The sequence below is a fragment of the Schistocerca americana genome, chromosome 3, assembly GCF_021461395.2.
Source record: "Schistocerca americana isolate TAMUIC-IGC-003095 chromosome 3, iqSchAmer2.1, whole genome shotgun sequence".
Lineage (NCBI taxonomy): Eukaryota > Metazoa > Arthropoda > Insecta > Orthoptera > Acrididae > Schistocerca > Schistocerca americana.
The window spans coordinates 186,459,423-186,483,870 of NC_060121.1; the positions used below are offsets into that span (position 1 = coordinate 186,459,423).

The following is a 24,448-nucleotide window of genomic DNA, read 5'->3' on the forward strand; positions in this document are numbered from 1 at the left end:
TGAATACGGAGAGACACTGCATCTACCGAGTCACTCGCATCGAAGTTCGCACGCGAGTGTGAAATGAAGACAGAAGAATAAGAATGCCATCCTTACGCTGAGCATTTTTGCCGCTACAGAGGCGCGGTGATTCGCCTGCAGTGATGCGCCACATTTGCTCTTAGAATAGCAGAGCAACTACCGAGCTTTACTCTTTTGTTTTTTGTAGAGATTCTGTGGCTCTTGTTGTTATAGTAAGGCTTGTACTCAAATTGCGAATATGGAGAGTTAATAAATCTGTCTGAAGTTCCATCTTGTCCTTGATTGTATGGAAGTTCAAGTGCAGGATTTTCTCACATAATTATACCTCTTGTAATGTATTTTGAGAATACTTAGAACGGCAACATATGCAGAAAAAGCAGTTCTGGCATTGACTTTGGTACTGTGTTTAAAGAACAAGAAGAAAACAAGACTCTGGTCCAGGGAATGACTTAAAATGAGAGATTAACCTATGAAAATATGCTGAAGGAAATATTACTCTCAGAACCCAATGATTACATCAACTTGCTTAGAATGGACAATGAAACTTTTTAAAACTTATCAAGGCCCTATCAAGTCCTGTCTTATCTAGCCACGGATGTGTCAAAAATCCCGTACAACTACTAAGAAAGCCTGTCAATTTAACCTCACTTTTGAAGCAGACACTTTTTGTGTAAACTCTATTTTGGCACTAATGGGAATGGCTACAAACGCAGATCAAACATTTCTGATCAGAAGAAAACAAGAAGTTGGTCCAGGGAATGGTTTAAAAAGAGAAACATCCAATTGGAAATCTGTTACAGGAAATGTTTCACTCAGAATCTGATGATTACATCAGCTTTCTGCGGATGGACAATGAAACGTTTAACAACTTGTTTAGCATTACTTCACCTTCACACTGAGAAAGAAGACACAAGTATGTGTGAATTTATTCTTCTATTTGGTCTCCTAATGACAGGTCATTAAAGAACCACAAAGTGGGAACATATAGCCCACATCTTCCATGGAAGAACTGCAAAACTTCATTTCTTTTATTTCATTCCACTCTGCTTGTTTGTCACTGTATGGGTGTTGATTTTGTTCATAACCTCTTCAAGCGTAATATATGGCTGGGAAAGATGTGGTACCTCTACCATTTTGTTAAGTGTCAATGCTATTTTGTTTTTATACTTGATTTTAGTTTTCATGGTAGTGGAAACTCATGGTCCGCCATTATGACAAAATTCATGTCAATCAAAATTTCTGCACCGTACACAGTCAAATCTTTGCAAGCACAACTTGATTTTAGTTTTCATGGTAGTGGAAACTCATGGTCCGCCATTATGACAAAATTCATGTCAATCAAAATTTCTGCACCGTACACAGTCAAATCTTTGCAAGCACAGTTAAGTTTGAAAAAATGATTGATCATTTATGAGGACCTTTAGGCCATGTTCACAGTGGCACCAACAATGGTCATCAGATGCTGCCATCAAAAGTTGTCTGATAACATCGGCTGACAGTTTGGTCACTGTGTGTCCAATCTCATTCATCAGTTTTTGACGGGCTCTGAGAGGTTAGATTAGGTTAGATCTATTTTATGTATGAAGTAGGTTACATTTTAACTCCCATGGATGGGATGGATACCATGATGCATCTGTGCTTGGAGTCAAGTGCTGCAGAGCAGCTTTTGCTATTAAAAGATGCATGTAAACCAGCTGTAGCTGTCTCAAAACAATCATGGTGAATACTGTACACTCTGTCCTCGGTTACTGGAAGTTCCAGGCAAGTTTTACAAAAATATGAGTTGCATGGAAAAACATCATAGCACAAAGGTTAAGAGCGCTTTAACTTTGTGACGCCACTTTCCTTCTCTCACCAGCAATTAACGTCAGAAGGGACCATCACTTTACAAACTAGCAGGCCACAATTCATGTATTACAAAAATATGTAGTTTCAGTAATACACAGCACTAAAGATATCTCCAAAACACATACCGTAGTACAGAGTGTGGTTTATTATGCTACAGTGGTGGGATGTGCGACTTTTATCAGTTAAGTTTTTTCCAATGAGGTTATGAGCATATAATGGTTAATTTATGTGATGAAAGTATGTGTTTCTGTTATATGATGCAGGGATAAAATTTGTGTGTAAGGAAGCAAGTATTAGCTAATTAATCAAATGTGGATTTGTGGTTTCACAGCAGCTCACTTTATTCTAAAAATGGTGAAAATTAATGCAGTACCAGGGGAGTATTCAGACAATCAGATTCTAGTACACTTCACTGCTCTCCGAACACTTACCCAATGAATTTGAGAAAGGAAGTAACAATATTCATGGGGGCAGTGTTAGTTCAGATTGAGTGTTGCTTTAATAAAGAATATCAACAATATTACAGTGACTTTTGGTGCACTTGAACAGCTTCTAAATACGGCATAGAAAAAAAATTAAAAATTTCATAGTACATGTATTTGAGGTGCAATAGTGAAAATATTACATTTTAAACTAATATTTAGTGCATCATAAATAACATCTAACATATCACACAAAAAATTTGAATCTGTACTTTTCAGAACGTGGTATATGCCCAATTATCAGAGAATTTTGGAAATTTGTGGTAACTTCCTATGGGACCAAACTGCTGAGGACATCAGTCCCTAGGCTTACACACTACTTAACCTAACTTGAACTAACTTACACTAAAGACAACACACACACCCATGCCTGAGGTGAATCTACAAGGGGGGGGGGGGGGGGGGGGGAAGCAAATCTTTCCCACATGAATAACACACCAATGTGCTGGCATTAGAAATTTCACTGAAAATTATCATTCATAAAATACATCAGGTGTTATTTATTACTTACTAAGCTTCTTTTTCATGTAGTCTTTTAGTTTTCAGAACTCTAACTCTCATTCTACTTCTTTTCAATCACCCTCCCATGGGTAAATATCCCTCCATGGTTATCGAAAGTGCATAGTCATGAAATCAACACCACACTGTGAGCTGTAAGATAAAAATAGCAGAAATAGCAAGCAAAACGCTGGGCTAATAATGCAGGGTGTGAAACTTGCCCTGAACATAATACATTTGGAACCATTGACTGCTATGTACATAATATGATTTTATGTGACTCATGGTTTTCAACACTATATTACTATGGGAAAGAATAGAAAAAGATCCGATCTGAATCAACAGTGTTAAAGAGTATACCACAATTGCAGTGAAAACGCATCGAACTGTATGTTGAACTTGGCTGCATTTAATACATTTTGAAACGATGCTCCTCATTTCTTTAGAACAGTTGCTCAAAATTCTATCATTAGCAGCTCATATGGCAAACTATTGGCCAATCTTGTCACCTGGGTGGTACTCAATGACGAAAACCAGATCAGATGTGGAACAATGGGGAGGCGTTTCTGGAGAGTGGAAGGGGTATTTGATAACAGCACATTCTACAGTTCATTCGTTTCTAAAAGATTTTTTCACTGAGCTGCTTCAATTTGTCCGAGCTCTTGTGCCATGCGGCCACCTCCCCTCTGCCCTCCTTCCCTCTCTTCGGTCAAAAACTATTTCCCCTCTTGTAATACCACAAAATCTGAAGCCAGGGCAGTTAAATCTTAAAAAATCCATGTATTCACGGACTACCAAATGACGATACATGCACAGTTAAAGAAAAACCATGCAGTATCAGAATTCCATTTATTAGAACAATGTACAACAGCCTGTTTTTTCCAAATTCTCAACTGTCCGGAGTAGCTCTGTGCATTGGGACACTGAATTAGCAATACCTGTATCTGGAGGGGAGGTGGTTCCAATTCATCCTCCAGCAATCTTGAAAATTGTTTTCTATGGTCCCATTTTCAGTTCAGGAAAGTGCTGTGGTTAGTCCCTTACTATAGGCCATATCTAATTCCTTCCGAATTCCTTTCTTTTCTGAAGTATTCCAATTACCTTAAAGATGCTTCAATCAAAAAAGCTATATTGAAGGTGAGACAAACATCTCTTCCAAGGACATACTGACATATCACACCTTCAAATTTTACTACAAGAATATGATCTACTGTGAAATGTCTTGTTTGTAGTATTCTTGGAACAGTGAATCCAACTTAACAACTCTAACACACTTGTAAATAAAATTTATGTTTTAATAGAAGCTATAAGCAGAGTAAAAACTCTGAAAATGTACTATGAATTGCGACCTCTCTTACTATCAGTAAGGTGTCTGGAGCAATCTTTATAAAGGTCTATAAGGTGAAAGTGTCAATGCATTGCAAGAAAATGTTCCTCCAATACAAACTACACACTGTAAAAGATGTGGTGTGGTAGCCCTGTATACACACATCACTTCTGTACAAATAATACAAAACATAAAATATCATGTAATTTACCAGACATTTCATTCTGTTGCCAATGTCTCTTTCTTTGCCTGTCCCTCTATGTGGATTCCCTGTTGCAAAATTTGTTATTTTTCTCCACACTTCCTTCTTTGCTCTCTATGAGGACGCTTCTAATTCCAGAGAACAGACAGATAACATCCATACTTTCACATATCTCTCTCTCTCTCTCTCTCTCTCTCTCTCTCCCTCCCCCCCCCCCCCCCCCCGCCTCCCCCACCTCCCATCCCCACCCCTCAACCTCTGCACGAGAACATTATACACCTTCAACACTAGCAAAACATAGGATATTATGCACACTGCTGGCCATTAATTGAATATTGCGTACACAGTGGCACTCCATATTATCATGACAGGTGCTCCAAGCAGACTGAACATAGTCAAATTTCATAAATAATTTAAGAGTATAGTATAGTACGATAATAATAATAATAATAGTAGTAGTAGTGTCATTTATTTGTTGACAGCCACATGAACTAGTTTTCTATCTTTCAGACAAATCCTTTTAAGTCCACCAGCACACACACACACACACACACACACACACACACACACACCTATATGGCTACATTGTGCCTGCTGAATACATTGTGCTGGTACTGCAGTTCCTATGCCATATGGTCATTCCTTCGCTGGTTTGTATAGCTAGTAATTTGGACAGCTGCCATATTAAGGCTGGTGATTGTGCTCTAACTCTGAGGTCTCCACAATGCTATCTTTCAACAAAATAATACAAGATCGTATGCTGTCCATGTTGCCCTGACATACCTTTAAACAGAAGTTGCTCAACTGTTGTTCTGACCAACACATTCTTCTGTCCTGCCACAGCTGAAAACATCTGGTCATGGATGACTGAGAGACTGATACAGCACCACTTGCTAGCCTATATGATTGACAAACACTGACACACACACACACACACACACACACACACACACACACACACAGAGAGAGAGAGAGAGAGAGAGAGAGAGAGAGAGAGAGAGAGCAGCATGGAATGATGTACCCATATGCATCACCCACACTCAGTGTGACTCATTGCTCATTTGGGATTTGGGTTAGAGCTATCATTGCTGCAGCATTTGGCAGGTCTGTGTACTAATTTTTGCATCCTGTATGTGCTGTATCACCTACATATTAAATTGCACTTTTCCTGTTATACTGTACACTATGTAAAACTCTGTTATTTGCTACCTTTCCGGGTGATGCAATTTAAATTGTTAGCAGTGCAAATAGTGTTCAACTACATAAATCACTTCCTTTCTATATTTTTTATCTTGTTCTGCACATTAATATTTTAATTCTGCTATATCTTATGCATCTGTATGCAATTTACATAGTGTCATTTGGAGATAGTAAGTGGAGCTGTGGACCTAGAGAAGTGCTAAGTTGATAAATCAGAACATTTCTGACACGTTGTTCTGTTTGTGTTCAATGGAGGGGGGACAGCAGCAGTGGCAGCCAGAAACATCTGTGGCGTGTTTGAGGATGGACAAAGACCAGCAAGAAAATGGCTTTCTCATTTTAAGGAGGGTCATTTTGACATTAGTTACTCTCCATGTTCAGGAAGACCTTTCGGGTCTGGTGAAGATCGTTTAAACACATTACTCCACAATGGTCTACATCAGTATACTCAAGAACTGATGAATGTGATCATTCCACCATCTTGTGACATTTGTATGCAATGGGGAAGGTTCAAAAATTGGGTGTATGGTTACTGCATGCTCTAAGCCACAATCACAAAAATCAGTGGGTGGCCATATGTGCACCTCTGCTTGCTTGTCACCAATTGGCTTATGAGCAATACTGATCATTCCTATCTTGTATCATTACTGGTAATGAGAAATGGTATCTTTATGTTAACATAAGGACAACTGAGACATCTTGCAGATGTGAGATTGAAGAACACTACACACTTATGTATCAACCCAACACTTTTTGCAAGCAAAGCCTGATGACAAGTGTAACCCAATTCCAAGAGGGTACATTGATAGGGATATTTCACATGTGGCTCCATAGCATTGACATAATTGCTGGATGCTATGACCATTTTAGATATCCACTGTAGGCTGTCAAGTTCTTTATACAGATGAACTCTACTGCATCCAACAACAACCAGGATATAGCGTGAAGTGGTCCTACTCCACGATGATGCCCAACCCTGTTCTGCAAGACTAACAAAAAACTTTTTACAGGAGTTTGGTTGGGAAGTCATTCCATGCCCACCTTATTCACATGATCTTGTACCCTCATATTTTCATCTTTCCTGCTCTCTATTGAACAACTTTCATGGAACTTGCTTTCCAGATGAAAATATGTTCTGAATATGACTTGATGGGGTCCTTGCCTCAAAGCCATTTGCTTTCTACAGTCGTGGAATTGAAAAGTTACCCCATCATTAGCAAACTGTTGTGTGTAATGAAGCATAACATATTATTGATGACTAAAGCCTCTGTTATGTGTATCTGTTGTGTTTATTAAAGTTATGGAACAACACTACAAACTTACGTATCAACCTAACACTTTTTGCAAGCAAAGCCTGATGACAAGTGTAATCCAATTCCAAAAGGGTACATTGATAGGCATATTAGTGTCTTCATATGTGGATCCATAGCATTAACATAATTGCTGAATGCTAAGACCATTTTAGATGTCAACTGTAGGCTGTCAAATTCTTTACACAGATGAACTTTACTGCATCATCCATTACATTACTGGCCAGTAGTTTTGACATGTGGTTATTTTCAAATGCAGTTGTGTAATGAAACTTCCTGGCAGATTAAAACTGTGTGCCCGACCGAGACTCGAACTCGGGACCTTTGCCTTTCGCGGGCAAGTGCTCTACCAACTGAGCTACCGAAGCACGACTCACTCCCGGTACCCATAGCTTCACTTCTGCCAGTACCTCGTCTCCTACTTTCGAAACTTTACAGAAGCTCTCCTGCGAACCTTGCAGAACTAGCACTCCTGAAAGAAAGGATATTGCAGAGACATGGCTTAGCCACAGCCTGGGGGATGTTTCCAGAATGAGATTTTCACTCTGCAGCGGAGTGTGCGCCGATATGAAACTTCCTGGCAGATTAAAACTGTGTGCCCGACCGAGACTCGAACTCGGGACCTTTGCCTTTCGCGGGCAAGTGCTCTACCAACTGAGCTACCGAAGCACGACTCACGCCCGGTACCCACAGCTTCACTTCTGCCAGTACCTCGTCTCCTACCTTCCAAACTTTACAGAAGCTCTCCTGCGAACCTTGCAGAACTAGCACTCCTGAAAGAAAGGATATTGCGGAGACATGGCTTAGCCACAGCCTGGGGGATGTTTCCAGAATGAGATTTTCACTCTGCAGCGTAAGTTTCGTATCAGCGCACACTCCGCTGCAGAGTGAAAATCTCATTCTGGAAACATCCCCCAGGCTGTGGCTAAGCCATGTCTCCGCAATATCCTTTCTTTCAGGAGTGCTAGTTCTGCAAGGTTCGCAGGAGAGCTTCTGTAAAGTTTGGAAGGTAGGAGACGAGGTACTGGCAGAAGTGAAGCTGTGGGTACCGGGCGTGAGTCGTGCTTCGGTAGCTCAGTTGGTAGAGCACTTGCCCGCGAAAGGCAAAGGTCCCGAGTTCGAGTCTCGGTCGGGCACACAGTTTTAATCTGCCAGGAAGTTTCATATCAGCGCACACTCCGCTGCAGAGTGATAATCTCATTCTGGAAACATCCCCCAGGCTGTGGCTAAGCCATGTCTCCGCAATATCCTTTCTTTCAGGAGTGCTAGTTCTGCAAGGTTCGCAGGAGAGCTTCTGCAAAGTTTGGAAGGTAGGAGACGAGGTACTGGCAGAAGTGAAACTGTGGGTACCGGGCGTGAGTCGTGCTTCAGTAGCTCAGTTGGTAGAGCACTTGCCCGCGAAAGGCAAAGGTCCCGAGTTTGAGTCTCGGTCGGGCACACAGTTTTAATCTGCCAGGAAGTTTCATATCAGCGCACACTCCGCTGCACAGTGAAAATCTCATTCTGCAGTCGTGTAATACTAAATAGTTTTGACATATGACACAAATTTCATTGAAACGGGCCAGTAATGTGATAAATGATGTAATAAAGTTCATCTGTGTAAAGAATTTGACAGCTTAGGATGGAAATTTAAAATGGTTTTAGTGTTTAGAAGTTTGTGACATCACTGCTGTGTGCCAGTTTGGCTAAATGAAACTTTGGCTTAAACTGTCAAAATGTTATGAGTAAAATTGAGAAGCTTTCAGATAGGAGGCTCTTGATGAAAACAAAATAAAACTTAAAAAATGTCTTTTTTGCAGGTTCTGAATTACATGTATGAGATATTTATGACAAGTTACAAAAATATATACATATGATGAAAGCAAAAACCATTTCAATTTGTTTCCAGTGAAACTATTCAGCTGTTTGTACAGTTACACTTACATATCAAAATATCACACACCATAGTTTTTCACATTAAAAATATAAGTTGCATCTTTACTACCACATGTGCCTGTTACAGTGTTTATATGTTTTTACAGGAATCTTCTGTTCAAAATCCTTCAGCAGTGGGTACCCATACTGTTTTACTTACAGTGGAATTATGCTCCCATATTTCATGTGGAACTGTTGATGGTATCTCCCACACTCTTTTCATACCCCAACCAGCCACTTTATTGAAATACTCCCTTCTCTCTGTATCTTCTTTTCTGTACCAAATGGCATCAATTGCTTGATGTTCAGTAAGGGGTGCCACTACATTTCCAGTCAACACTTTAATGACACCTGCTGGTACACCTGCTGCTTGGAGGATTGTTTGCAGCTCAGATAACAACAAAGAGCAACTTGCAAGCACAACTAAATTTCCAAAGCATATGGAACTAGCCAAAATGTCAACTCCTAGTTTTTGATCACCGTGTGACAGTATTGCTGCCACAATGCCGACAGGCTCCTTGTATGACAATACATGTTTCTCTCCCACACAAACAGATGAAGTGAGCTGTTGCTTGCCACACACTGATGCCCAGAATGTGAGCCGTTCCACGCACCAAGACAGCTGAGACTCTGACAGCTTAGTCTTCCTATAATGCATAAAACAAGAGGTTTAACAAGGGCCAGGTAGCAATAAAATTATAAAGTAAAGTAAATGACCAAAAATAAATACATTGTACTTCCCCCATGCATACACACACACACACACACACACACACACACACACACACACACACACACACACTGCTTATGTATAAGGGGTACCCATAAAAAAAGAATTATTTTTTAAAAGCTGTATATTTTCAAACTGTTTACAAAACAAACTTATCCCCTTCAAAATACTCTCCATTACAACTAATACATTTGTCCCACCGGTTTGGTCATCGCGATGACTTTTTGTGTGCTGTAGCTACTGTTGATTTTTCACATGAAACAGCTATGTGCAATATCTGACTGCTAGTAGGGGCAAAAGCAGAAATCACTGTAGGCACTGAAAAGTGTCTAAAGATGGAAACAAGTTCAGTTTAAGTTTTTATGAAGGACATAACAGTCTTTAGAAAGGATAGAAAAATTCAGTTAGTGGTGGCATGTTTGTTGATGTTAGAAGTACTTGAACTCAAATTGAAGTAGATACTTGCTATGAATTATTATGTGTAGAGATTATACTCAATAACCATAATAAATTAATAATTGGGTCTTCTACCCCCCCCCCCCCCAACCACGCCCTCCCTCCCTGCCCTCTCCCCCCCCCTCCCCCTCCCCAAGTCAGATGATACAGTTGCTGAAAGGTTTAACCTTCCGTCGGGCGCAGCTGTTCAAACAAATTGATACACCTCGAAGTTTACTGTAAATTATTTGTCAACGAGTGGCAGCACTGACGCCTACTCGCTAGTAGCTAGCCTTTTCCGAACGATTGTCATTGTTGTGTGCTTCAGTGTCAATACGACTGCTCTGTTGTTGATATATGTGATGATTGATCAGTTTGATACACTGCGCCCGTTCCTGTTGCATTTCAACAATTCATTTCTTTGGTTATCAACATAACTTAGTAAGTAGTACAATGTTAATATACAATGTGTAATGCACTTATTTTCTTTTTGGACCGTTTAATCGTCAGTTAAGAATGTTTGAGTATCAGTTATCAAATTGAAACACTGCACCTGACTGTGTTATTTTATAGAAATTTTATCATTTTAGGTGTGAGACACTTGATCATGGCAGGCTACAGTAAGACGTACAACCTCCTTGACCCAAATCATGTTGCAGAAAAACAAAAAATGTTGTTTGAAGAGGATAATGATGAAGTTCAAGAGGATCTTGAAAATGAAGTAGACACAGATTATGATGATGCAGTTGAAGTTCGGCAGGAAGATTCAGAAACAGAAGAAAACGACAGTGAAAACGACGAGGAAGTACTGGAAGAAAGCCAGCATTATTATACTGGAAGGGACAAAGAGACAAAATGGAATACAGTTCCACCATCGCAGAGAGTACGTTTCAGGGTCCACAATATTATTCGAAAGTTACCTGGTCCTATAGGTGCGGCGAAAGCATTGAGAACGCCTTTGGAATGTTGGAATTGCCTCATAGATGACGACATTTTGTCGATTATAGTTCTGTATACCAATCAGTATATTGGGAGCATCAATGCTTCTTTTCAGCGAGAGAGAGACGTAAAACCTATAGATATTATTGAATTAAAAGCTTTCATAGGTCTTCTGTTTTTGGCTGGTGTTAACAAAAGTAACAGACAAAGCTTAGAAAATCTGTGGGGAAGTGATGGGGATGGAATTGAAAAATTTCGTCTCGTTTTGAACATAAAACATTTCAAATTCATCATGAGGTGCCTTAGATTTGACAATCGTGTGACTCGCGATGAAAGGAGAAAATTAGACAAGATAACAGCGATTCGAGAAATATTCTGTCTGTACAGAATTGCCAGAAATCCTACACCCTCGGAGAAAATGTTACAGTAGATGAGAAACTTGAAGGATTCCGTGGAAGGTGCAGTTTTCGCCAATACATACCTAGCAAACCAACCAAACATGGAATTAAGATATATGCTCTTGTGGATTCCCAAGTATTTTATCTCTATAATCTGGAAATATACGCTGGGCTGCAGCCAGAAGGATTGTACCACGTTAGCAATAAACCTTCAGATGTTGTTCTGCGACTATGTGAACCAATTTATCAGTCAGGTCGAAATGTGACAGCAGACAATAGGTTTACTAGTATTGGTTTGATAGTAGAGCTAAGAAGAAAAAAATCTTTCTTTTGTTGGGACGATGAAGAAAAACAAGCGTGAGATTCCTCTGGAGTTTGCTACCAGTAAAGGCAGGGCTGTCCATAGTTCACTTTTCGGCTTCAAGAAAGGCTGTACTCTAGTTTCCTACGTTCCTAAAAAGGGGAAGTGTGGTATCTTGGCATCAAGTTTGCATGAAGATAATTCAGTAGATGCTGACACTGGAGATAAACAGAAGCCATCCATTGTAACATTTTACAATAGCACCAAAGGTGGAGTCGACACTACAGGTAAGTTGACCGCTTCATACAATGTAGCAAGAAATGTGTGCCATTGGCCCATGGTCATACTTTTTGCAATGATCAATATGAGTGGAATCAATTCACAAGTAATTTACTATGGCAACAACGAGAATTTTATCCGAAGAAAAGGATTCCTGAAGCAACTCTCACATGCGTTAGCTCTACCTCACATGGTTCGTAGGTGCTTGGACACCTCAGGAATTCACAGAGATCTTCAACTGTGGCTACAACAATATAGGCCAACATGTGAAGAAGAAGCAGAAGACACAGGCAGTAATGAAGAACAAGGGACTGGGATCAAGAGGAAAAGGTGTAATATCTGCACAGAAAAAAAAAGACTGACAAAATATTGTTGCAAAATGGTTCAGAAGCCTATCTGTTTGATACACATTGAACCTTTTTGCTCTGAATGCGGAAAAATTCCGCATTTGTTACCACAGTCAAAAAGTGACGATGAAACAAATGAATGAGTTGTAATATCATTGTTGTTCTGCTCCAGTGTCATAATAGCCTTTCTGTAAAGATAATTGTCATTTGTAATGTGTTTTATTAGTGAAATATAATAAAGAAGCAAATGAAAAAGTGACGTTTTTATCATTTGTTACTAAAGCCCAACATTGCCGATAAGAAATCTGAATGATGAATATTTCTACGCTCGTATGTCGTCTTTGTCTTTCTTTAAATATATTTGGCACTTATAATATGTTTTGTGAACAGAATTTAATAATTGATCACGTGAATAAATGGTGTGATCACCATGCCCAATCTCGCTGCGACAAACACCGCGCCCGACAGAAGGTTAAGGAAACAAGAAGGAAGGGAGGTTAGGGTTTAACATCCCATCAACATACTCAAACTGTGTCAAGGATAAAGAAGGAAATTGCCATGCCCTTCCAAAGGAACCATCCCGGTATTTACCTGGAATGATTGAAGGAAATCACAGAGAACCCAAATCTGGATGACCAGATGCGATTTGAACCATTGTTGGGGAAAAATTTGAGTCTCATTTCGAATAGGTACTTGCAACACACAATTCGAGTTTGTAGTGACTTCAGTCTATCTCCAATATGTTGGCAAAAAACATTTTTAAAAGTGCTGGTATGGATAAAACATTGTCTGAAACTGTACTAAATGCTTTCTCCACAAATTATTTTGAGCAGTTAGTTGAGCAGCCCAATCGAAGTGTAAATGGCTGCAATAACATATAAGATCTCTCACCAACAAGTAATTCTGAGCAAATAAGGAGCACCATGGTGGATACAGGAATTAGTGACCAAAGGTTGTTGTAGCAAGACTTAATACTGTAAAATCAAAATCCAACAAAGATAACTGAAAATTATATTTATTTTAAAAAAGCAGATAAAAATTTACCAAACACATTCCTAAAAGTTGGTCTCCATTCCTTTCAAACTGACTATGTAAGCACCAATCACATGTGACTTAAATTCAAAGAAATAGTGCTACAGAAATTGAGAGTTTTATACCAAGTAAATTAATAAAAGAATGTATAACCTGTGGCACACAAAACAGGTCAGGACACTGTTGCAGATGCAATGAGCAAAGTGTGCCAGATTTAAAAGCATGCAAACTCTGCTAGATTGGCAATGTTTTCTAGAAGCTCAAAATTCGGCACAGACTTCCATGTGATACACTTTCAGCAGTTTCCATAACAAAACTGTTTCAAAATAGATAAGTCACAAAGATTCTGGTCATATATAAAGTATACAAGCACTAAGACACAATCCATACCTTCACTCTGCCATGGCAATGGTAATATTGCCGAAGACAAGGTCATTAAAGTAGAGTTATGAAAGACAATTTTCCAAAAACTGTTCACCAAAGAATATGAAGTAAATATACCAGAATTCAAATCAAGGACTGCTGCCAACATAAGTAATTTAGAAGTAGATGCCCTCAGTGTAGTGACGCAACTTAAATCACTTAATAAAGGCAAGTCTTTCAGTCCTGACCATGTATCATTTAGGTTCCTGTTGGATTATGCTGATGCAGTAGGTCTATTTTTAGCAACAATATACAACCACACACTCAATGAAAGATCCATACCTAAAGACTAGAGAACTGCACACGTCACACCAATACACAAGACCCAAATCACTTACATCAATTTGCAGTAAGATTTTGGAACATATGCCATATTCAAATATTATTAAATACCTTGAAGAAAGTTATTTATTGGCACATAACCAGCATGGATTCAGAAAATTTTGTTCTTGTGAAACACAACTGGCTCTTTATTCCTACAGGGAACCTTACATTGAGTCCCAATTTTCAGGTTTCCAGAAGACTATTGACACTGTTCCTCACAAGCTGTTTTTAATCAAATTGTGAACCCATGGAGTGCCATCTCAGTTTTATTACTCACATTTCATCATAATTGACAGGAATTCATCTACTGAAGCAGAAGTGATATCTGTGGTCCTCAAGGAAATTTTACAGGCTGTCTGCTGTTTTCAGTCTATATAAATGAACAAGAAGACAATCTAAACACCCCACTTAGACTGTCTGCAGACAATGGTGTCATTTACCATCTAGTAAAATCATTAGAAGATCAAAGCAAATTATTTAAACAAGACCAGTAACCCCCTCCCCACCACTATTAATTCTTTACAGAATAGGACTACCATGTATAAAACTGCTTAGCTTCAGATTTCTGATTACTATACAAATGAGTTAATGTGTTAAATATTTGACGTTAAGCTTGTGAAACCTTAATGGTTGAAGATGTAAAACTTTGTTTTTCATGGATTTCAATGTTTATGACAACACATCCTCTGAACTGCAATGCACTATGATATTATTTTGCAAGTAAATCCATTGGTATATGTGGATACTGCCTACAAAATCTGTTGTGAATAGAAATAGTAGTAAAGAAGTAAAAGATTAAGATGTCATATTTTATGCTGAAGTTTTACTGCATGAACAGTGAAAACGTAGTAAGCGATAAGCTTTTTCCCTTTTATTTTTTTGTGGGGTTTTCAGTGAGAAAAAGTTTTGAAAGGTTTGAAATTATGTGTAAAGTTTGTTGGAAGCTGCTACGTGCTCTTATTCTAAAATACTGGGTGAATACAGTTTAGGTAATTTGCATGCTGTGAGTTACATTTTCTCAAGACATATACCCAGTTTCTAACTTAAATACTTGATTTATTGTGTTAAATATTTAGCACAAGTTTATATTGCTTAACAAGCAGGCTATGGCAGCATTTGAATTTTTAAATTCGGTCAATAATTATATGAGATACTGCAAATCAATTTTTGTTTCTCCCTGAAAGTCGTTAGATAGACAACCTACTACTGGTAATGGGGGACCACAGCCATTTAGTAATACAGATATTTCTATGATGTGAAAAGTGGCAATTGATACTAAACACTCCACAAGAGTACATACAACAGTTTATTAAATTTTCATGACACATTAAATCATAAAAATTTAAAGACTGCCAGTTCAACTAAATACCCAGGGAGTGCAATTACAACTTAAATTGGAATCATAACACAGAAAACTTTGGGTAGGAAAGTAGGGTTGACAAAGCATCAAAAAACTTCAAAGAAGGACAGGTCATTCTGTATGATCTCACAAAACAAGGGAGAGGGTGTCACAAATACGATTCCTGAGATGGGGGTGGCAATCATCAAACCAAAGGAATTTTTCATTTCGAGGCGATCTCTTCACCGACTTTTCTACTGAAAGTGAAAATATTTTATTGTGTCCCACCTACAGAAGGAATAAAATAAGAGAAATTTAGAGAGCTCCCACAAAATATGTAGGTGTTCATTTTTCCCACATACTATTTAAGAGTGGAAGAAATAGCCTTCAAGTGGTTCTATGAACCTTCTGCCAAATGCTTTAGGTTGAATTGCAGAGTAGTCAGTAAATGCAGTATTCATTATAACACTTACAAAATTTATCAGTACTGTCTATTAGTTACCTCTTAAGGTCATCAGCTCGAGAATTCATGATGTCTATGCACTTCATCAAAATCTCTGTTTTCAGCTGACATGACTTTTTCTCCCATGAGTTTTTTATGTTAAGTGAAACATCCACAGCTCGGCAAACATCATTACTGAAATTAATAATATTTGCTATGAGACTTTGTTTACAGTTTAGTGTCAAAACAAAAACTTAATGTTACATTTTAAATGATGTGGGGAAGGGGGAGAATGGGGGCAAGGACAGTGGTGGAACAGATATTTTGGGCTAAAAATGTAAATCAGAAAAAAATAATGTCATCATTATGAGGGAGTGGAATCTTAAATTATTTGACCTCTTTAGATAAGTGGCATGCAAAACAACACTAATCAATTTTTAGAACCGGAATAAATGAAAACTGAATTCCCAAACAAGAAACACATATATTAAAAGTCAAACATGACAGTACAGAGTATAAAATAAATAATAAAAACAGAAATAAGGTAACTGGGAGAAAATAAACTTTTACCATGTGTAGAAGAGGAATTGGTGCCAGGTGTACAATGACATGTAAAATAAATAAATAAATAAATAAAAATAAAAAACTGGTAGTTAAAAAACAACACAAGAACAGTTAAAATAAACACAGACTCATGACGACATATTTTATGAGAAAGATGTGTGTAGTAAATTCCTATGGAGTCCAAAATAGTGCAGGTTATTCAGCAACTACAGTTTCAATTACACTTAAAACAGTGCTGACTTCTGCTCAAAACACAATTTGGCAAATAAATAACTTTCAAACATGGGCACTTTTTAGCTAAATTCGTGAACTGCTGGACTAATACTTCAAATATTTTTTCAGAGTGGCATATGACAAACATTTACGAGTACTGGATATGGAATGAGTTCACATGTATGTGAGTGGCTCGAAGACTTCTTAAGTTATAGAACCCAGTATGTTGTCCTTGATGGCAAGTATTCATCAGAGACTAGGGTATCATCAGCAGTGCCATAGGGAAGTGTGACAGGACTGCTGTTGTTCTCTATATACATAAATGATTTGGTGAACAGGGCGGGCAGCAAACTGCAGTTGTTGGCTGATGATGCTGTGATGTACAGTAAGGTGTTAAAGTTGATTGACTGTAAGAAGATACAATATGACTTAGACAAAATTTCTAGCTGGTGTGATGAATGGCAGCTGACTGCAAGTATAAAAAAATGTAAGTTAATGCAGATGAGTAGGAAGAACAAACCTGTAATGTTTGGATACTATATTACTAGTATCCTGCTTGACACAGTCAAATTGTTTAAATATCTGTGTGTAACATTGCAAAGTGATATGAAATGGAATGAGTACGTGAGAACTATGGTAGGGAAGGCGAATGGTTGATTTCAGTTTATTGGGAGAATATTAGGAAAAAGTGATTTACTGTAAAGGAGACAGCATACTGAATGCTGGTAGGACCTATTCTTGAGTACTACCCAAGTGTCTGGGATTCATACCAAGAAGGATTGAAGGAAGACATCAAAGCAATTCAGAGGCGGGCTGCTATATTTGTTACCGGTAGGTTCGAGCAACACGCTAGTGTTATGGACACGCTTAAGGAATTCAAGTGGGAACCATTGGAGGGAAGGCAATGTTCTTTTCGAGAAATACTACTGAGAAAATTTGGAATACCAGCATTTGAAGTTGACTGCCAAATGATTCTGCTGTCGCCAAAATACATTGCACAGGAGGACCATAATGATAAGATACAAGAAAGTAGGGTGATAAGATATGAGAAAATAGGGCTCATATGGAGCCATATAGACAGTCGTTTTTCCCTCGGTGTATTTGCAAATGGAACAGGAAAGGAAATGATTACTAGAGGTACAGGGTACTCTTCGCCATGAACTGTATGGTGGCTTGCGGAGTACCTATGTAGATGTAGATAAAACAAGTGCTCCATAGTTAACTCATTAAAGGGATGATTTTCAACCTTGGGGGTTTGGAGCAAGACTAAAGATGCAAATAAAAGCAATTCTACATAGATCTTTCAGATTTTTATTACAACAGCTCATCATAGCATTGACTTTGAATTATACAGCAAGATACTACACTTAATTCAAACAAAATACTAAGCTTGATGAAATACATACTGCACCTATTTTTAATTATACAGAAGTATATATCACGCAAAATACAATCAATATCATTAACCTACAAACTGTTACAAACTTTTTATAGTATTTTGTGTTACTTAATTTCAGTCTTCATTTCAGCAGTATAACTGTTTGTGATTATCCCAAAACATCTAACAAATTACATAATAAAATGTAATTGGATAGAAAAAAAATCTACTCACCAAGCAGTGGCAGGAGAACATAACACACAAAAAGGTTTAACTTATTCAAGCTTTCGGAGCCAGTGGCTCCTCCTTCCAACAGAAGAGTTGAAGGGGAAGGAAGAGGGGTGAAGGAAAAGGACTGGAGAAATTTAAGAAAATGGGTACATATTGGAAAAGTCACTCAGAACCCTAGGTCAGGGGAGACCCACCGGATGGGATGAGAAAGAAAGACATAATGATTTAAATTTGAAGAGCCATTTTTCTTATTAGTATTTTACATATAAATCAATTCCAAATTTAGTAATATCAATTTCACATGCAATTTTCATCATTATTTAAATTTCTGCCTATAATATTTTCAATTTTTTTTTTTTTATTTTTCCTAAAAATTTATTGAGAAGCCATTGAAACAATGCATATCTTCTATCTACGAGCAGCTATTTATGAAATGTAAAATATTTTAATAACTGAGACTAACACAAAATAAATATAAAATATGCAGAAAACATTTAACTTCAATTCAAAGAAGTGAAAATAAACATCTTTTGTCAGTAAAATAATTATCATCAGAGACCGAAAGCACTTCCTTGTTGATGTAGGCATTGTTCTCTATCCCTCATCACCTTTATCATCTGGCTGTAGTGGCTACAGTTCATTCCACTGATAACATCTTGTAATATGGATGCTCCATGTCTTGGGTTTTCCCCAAGATTTTTCCTTCTAATATGTTTTCTTATGAAGTTGTTATGCTGAGGTACCTGTCCATTCAATGTAGTTTTTCTTCTTATTATTATGTTGATCACTGTCCTTTTCTCTTTAGTGTTTGTTTATTAGATTTTCTTTCAGTCTAGGAACTTTGTGTAGCTCTTCTGTGTATCCACACTTTTGTTGTTTCTAAATTTTTCCTTTTCTTGTTTCCCCAGGGTCTGCTCTTCACAAGTATAGCTTAAAATGATTCAAATAAATGTCTTGATGAATTTATTTCCTGTTTCTATGTTAAGGTGGCTGTTTGTTAATAAATTACTCATATTTCCAAAGGCTTGCTTAGACACTGCAGTTCTTCTTTTAAAATTCGTTACAGTTCTGTTGTCATCTATTGTTGTACTTCTAAACAGCAATTTACCATTTCATTTCTTATCTTAATGTTTACCTTCACTTGTTTGTTCAACTCAGGTATCACCACAATTTTAGTCTGATGCAGGTACAAAAAGTATCAACAACATTACTCTCGGTATCAGGTTATTTATCAATCAGACATCATAGTCTGCATATGTGCAGTCATTACAGCTGTGCTTTGAGGCTACCAGATACATTATTTGGATGTGCAGAATCTTTCAATTGTGCATAAGCTTAAAAACTTATCTGTTGTTAAGCGAAGTTAGCTTTGCTAACAAACTCAGTAGTCTAGCCTATCAATGAAATTTCTGTTACCTAGATCCTATTATCGCAAGATTAGTATTGTTGTTGTTGTTGTTGTTGTTGCTTTATAATTCCATCAGCTACATAAAAAGTTAGGGCAGTCATCTTGAGACTGGGCTGCCAAACTATGAGGGTTAAGGAATAAGTGGAATTTCAAATGTGCAAACTCTGCTTGTCAAAAGATCTATGTAGACTGTCTCATACATGACATCATTGTTTGATGTTTCTGGTAGGGATATTCATCATAATCACTTGCAATTAATGGGCCCTACAGTAGAAGAAGTAATGTTTACTACTCAAGAATGTGAATCGTCACAAGCAATAGATCAACGTCTTCAACAATTATCAAAGGTGGCACCAGTAAATTCCATACCAAAACAATAAGCACAGTCAGTATCACCTCCATCTGAAAATACAGTCCCTTAACATTTCTCAAAACAGATTTGTATCACGCATATTTTCAGATGAAGTTTTGCAAGTCTTAGTGGTAGTATTCACGCCGTTTTGCTTGTATCACTGGAAGGGCACCACAGAACTTTTAAAAACATTAAGAACAGCCCAACCTGTGTACATTATCTCAACGATAACATTGTAATGTGTGACACTACACAGGAACATGTTGTAAATCTAAAGATATTTTTAGTGAAGTTCAAACAAGCAGTCCTAAAATACAACTTGCACAAATTCCATTTTTTTAAAAATTCATGTTAAATGCTTTGAAAACATCCTACATAACAAAAGCATAAAAGCCATAAAATGACACTGTGACCAGACAAGCTGCCAAAGCCATTAAGTTAACATTTCACTTCTTTCACAATGTTAATTTTATCCTATGCAACAGAAGTCACACACCTATTAAACATGTGTCTGACAAGTGGATGTCCTTCAGCTGGGTAGCATAGTGTGGCAATGCAATTACTACAGACTAAGTCTTCAACATGCCTTGCAAATTTTAGTGCTGGAGAACAACTGGTACTCCCAAAAGATGCCTCATATCACAGTATCAGAGCTCTACTAGCACACAAAAATTCCATAAGATCAGCGCAATCAATTGTGTGCATCTCCTAAACAGATAATTTACTATAGACATCAAAATGCTTACAGACACCTCCAAACAACCAGACCACTAAGTGCACAACAAAGAGCCAAAGTGTCTAATTACCACAAAAATAGCCCTCTCAGAAACTGCTCCATGCTAGACCACACACTTATGACGGTAGAATGATCCTCAGTTCATTTCACATCCATTTAAAAAAAAAAAAAAAAAAAAGATTGTTCCACAATTATATGCTGAAGTTGCAGCACTTCTCGCTACAATTCCACTTCTAACATGAATACTTTTCCCCTTCTTTTCTGTTCCCCTTTTCCATACACAACACATATACAAGCATATATGAAATCTCCAAATTCTTTTTTAAGGTTTTTTAACTTTATTGTTCAGTGTATAATTTACAGTCTGATGATGATAAAAATGTAACTGTAAAAACACTTTCTTTAAAGAGATATTCAACACCTTTGATTCATGGAAACTATATGCACTTGAAATTTCATCCCCATCAATAATTATTTTTTTATAATTGATGTACCTTATTTGAGAGTCCTGATTTTTTTTCTAAAGAACTTGTTGTCTCTTCTGAAAGTTCTGTAATTTAAGAAATATATTCATTGAAAATTGTTACCATAAGAAGTCTGAAATGTTTGAATCCTGCAGTGTAATCCTTTCAAAAATCCATGTTGTTGTATTATAACCCCTAATTTTCTTGTTTCTAAAAATGAATGATTTTACTAAAATAAAATGTTAGTCAATAAAATATTTAAATCAGACAATTTCTTAGTGGGTTCACTAAATATGGGGGATAAAAGTGCACATACAAAATTGCACTCACGAAAGTAGAATCTGCTGTTTGTAATACTTTAGAGATATATAATGTGGTGCACATTCAAAATTTCAGTCATGAAAGTAGAACCTGCTATTTATACTATTTTAAGGATAAGTTATCAGTTGTTAATCAAAATAGCTTCACTTCTCAGTGTTTGTAGGTATTCTTTACTTTTACTGCCTTTTATGTCAACATTGAAAATGTAATAATTCTGTATTTTATCATTTTGTAAAAGCTGTCTTTTGCATGTCGTAAGTAGGTGCTGTGGACAATGCTACAGTCAGCCTGTGTTTAGCAATGATTATGTATAGTTCTATGTGAGTCATTTGTCACTGAGATGTAGCCATGTCCAGACATTATGTTAGTCAGTACTGGCTCTCCTATACGCGTGCGCCATGCAACATCCATACCAAACCCAGAATAGTGTTAGTACCTTGATCTGGACACAAAAATTTGGTTCTGGACAAGCTGTAAACCGCCATTTGACACATGAGCAGTGTATATTAATAGCCAATGTCAAGAATGCTGATCTCGCCAGACATGAGAAACCACTTGCCATGCACTGCCATGAATGGTAAAATACCAGTGGTTACAGGTGTTGGAGCAGCACCTTGTTTAGGATAGGTAAGACAGAAAGATGTCAAGTTCTACGAGAGGTCAGGATTGAAACAAATCTTCAGTTTAGGAAAGAAATTAAACAGCACAATTCTAGCACATTGGATCACCAATCACAGCTATCAATTATAAATTTTCACCAATCACCAGAAATTTTATCTCCACCAAGTTGTATCTCAGTCCTAGGTAATTGCATTCATGAATTAAAGTCACCCAACCCAATGGACATAATCTGCCTCTCTGAACACCATGTGACCACTGGTATAGGAACTAGGCCTAAGCACAATGAGAAACTCAGACAGGAGAGTGCTGCAAATGTTAGAATAAGGAAAGGTTCTCATAAAAGTATAATTAAAAATAATGTAAGTATATTTCATCAAAATATTGGGAGTTTAAAGAATAAAGTAGATGAGCTTCTGGTTTGTTTAGAAGATTTAGAAGCTGAGAATGAAATAGATATACTATGCCTGTCTGAGCATCACATTGTTACTGATATGAATAAGGTAAATGTAAGTGGTTATAAGCTCTCTGCACATGTAATGAGAGAAAATATGGAGAAAGGAGGAGTTGCCATATATGTCAAAAGTTATCATTGTGCAAAAAGTATAGAAACAAAAAAGTTTTGTGTAGAGAAACATATAGAAGCATGTGCCTGTGAGCTTAAATTAAATAAAGGCACATTTATAATTGTAACTGTATATAGGTCCCCATCAGGAAATTTTCATCTATTTCTGAAAAATTTGGACTCCTTGTTGTGCTATCTGTCAGACAGGGGGAAGCAAATTATTATTTGTGGGGACTTCAATGTAGATTCTCTGAAAGAGGGTAATAGGAAAAATGACCTTGAAGTATTACTCGGTTCTTTCAATTTGACACCCGTTATTGATTTTCCTACTCGGGTGGTAAAGGATAGCAGCTCACTGATAGATAACTTCTTTATAGACCAAGATAAGTTTAACCATATAAATGCTCAGCCTGTTGAGAATGGTCTTTCTGATCTTGGTGCACAGCTAGTTACAATATATGACATAGCTCCATTCAGCAATACTAAACAGTCCTCCAAAGTAGTACGTTCAGTCAACGATTTAACAATTGCAAATTTCAGGGAAAGCCTACAGCAGTTAGACTGGGATGAGGTGTACCGTGAACCTGATGCCAATTTAAAATATAATTTATTTCATGACATTTTTGTAAATGCATTTGAAAACTGCTTCCCCAAGAAAATAGTTAAATATACTCGTAAGAAACCTTGTAACAAACCATGGCTTACTAAAGGTATAAAAATATCTTGTAACCGGAAAAGGGAAATGTATCTGACAGCAAGAAAGAGTAGTGACCCAGAAACTATCAAAAATTATAAAAACCACTGTGTTATATTACGAAAAGTTATTAAAAAATCCAGGAGTATGTGTATCATGTCTGAAATCAGCAACTCTGATAATAAAATTAAAACAATTTGGAATATTATTAAAAGAGAAACAGGTCAACCAAGAGCAGAGGAAGACAGTATTACCATCAAATCGAATGAAAACTTTACGAACAAAAAGTCAGAAGTTGAAAATATTTTTAATAATCATTTTCTAAATGTTGTGGATATAGTAGGATCCAGGTGTTCATTAGAAGATGCTAGGCTGTTAATGGAAGAGGCCATACCTATGAAATTTGATACCATTGAAATCTCACCCACTTCTCCCTCTGAAATTAGGAAAATAATAAACTTGCTTAAAAGCAAAAACTCACATGGAATTGATGGCATTTCCAGCAAAATACTAAAAGCTTGTTCTCAACAGATAAGTAAGATTCTCAGCCACCTGTGTAATAGCTCTCTGGAACAGGGCATTTTCCCTGATAGACTGAAATATGCTATTGTCAGGTCAACCAAGAGCAGAGGAAGACAGTATTACCATCAAATCGAATGAAAACTTTACGAACAAAAAGTCAGAAGTTGAAAATATTTTTAATAATCATTTTCTAAATGTTGTGGATATAGTAGGATCCAGGTGTTCATTAGAAGATGCTAGGCTGTTAATGGAAGAGGCCATACCTATGAAATTTGATACCATTGAAATCTCACCCACTTCTCCCTCTGAAATTAGGAAAATAATAAACTTGCTTAAAAGCAAAAACTCACATGGAATTGATGGCATTTCCAGCAAAATACTAAAAGCTTGTTCTCAACAGATAAGTAAGATTCTCAGCCACCTGTGTAATAGCTCTCTGGAACAGGGCATTTTCCCTGATAGACTGAAATATGCTATTGTTATACCTTTGCATAAAAAGGGGGATAGATCTGATGTCAACAATTACCATCCAATCTCCCTTCTAACAGCTTTATCCAAAATTTTTGAGAAAGTAATGTATTCAAGAGTAGC

General features: G+C 37.3%; 1 protein-coding gene across 1 annotated transcript in view; it reads right to left on the minus strand.

Moving 5' to 3' along the window:
• Positions 1–8,659: 8,659 nt before the first annotated feature.
• The window catches only part of LOC124605679 (putative aldehyde dehydrogenase DhaS), a 206,889-nt gene continuing 191,100 nt past the window's right edge, over positions 8,660–24,448 (minus strand). The window contains exons 11-12 of the mRNA XM_047137530.1: positions 15,852–15,986; positions 8,660–9,449 (exon numbers count right to left, since the gene is read on the minus strand). Coding sequence (XP_046993486.1) covers positions 8,921–9,449; positions 15,852–15,986 — 664 coding nt within the window. The 3' untranslated portion in view covers positions 8,660–8,920. The remainder of the gene's footprint in view (positions 9,450–15,851; positions 15,987–24,448) is intronic.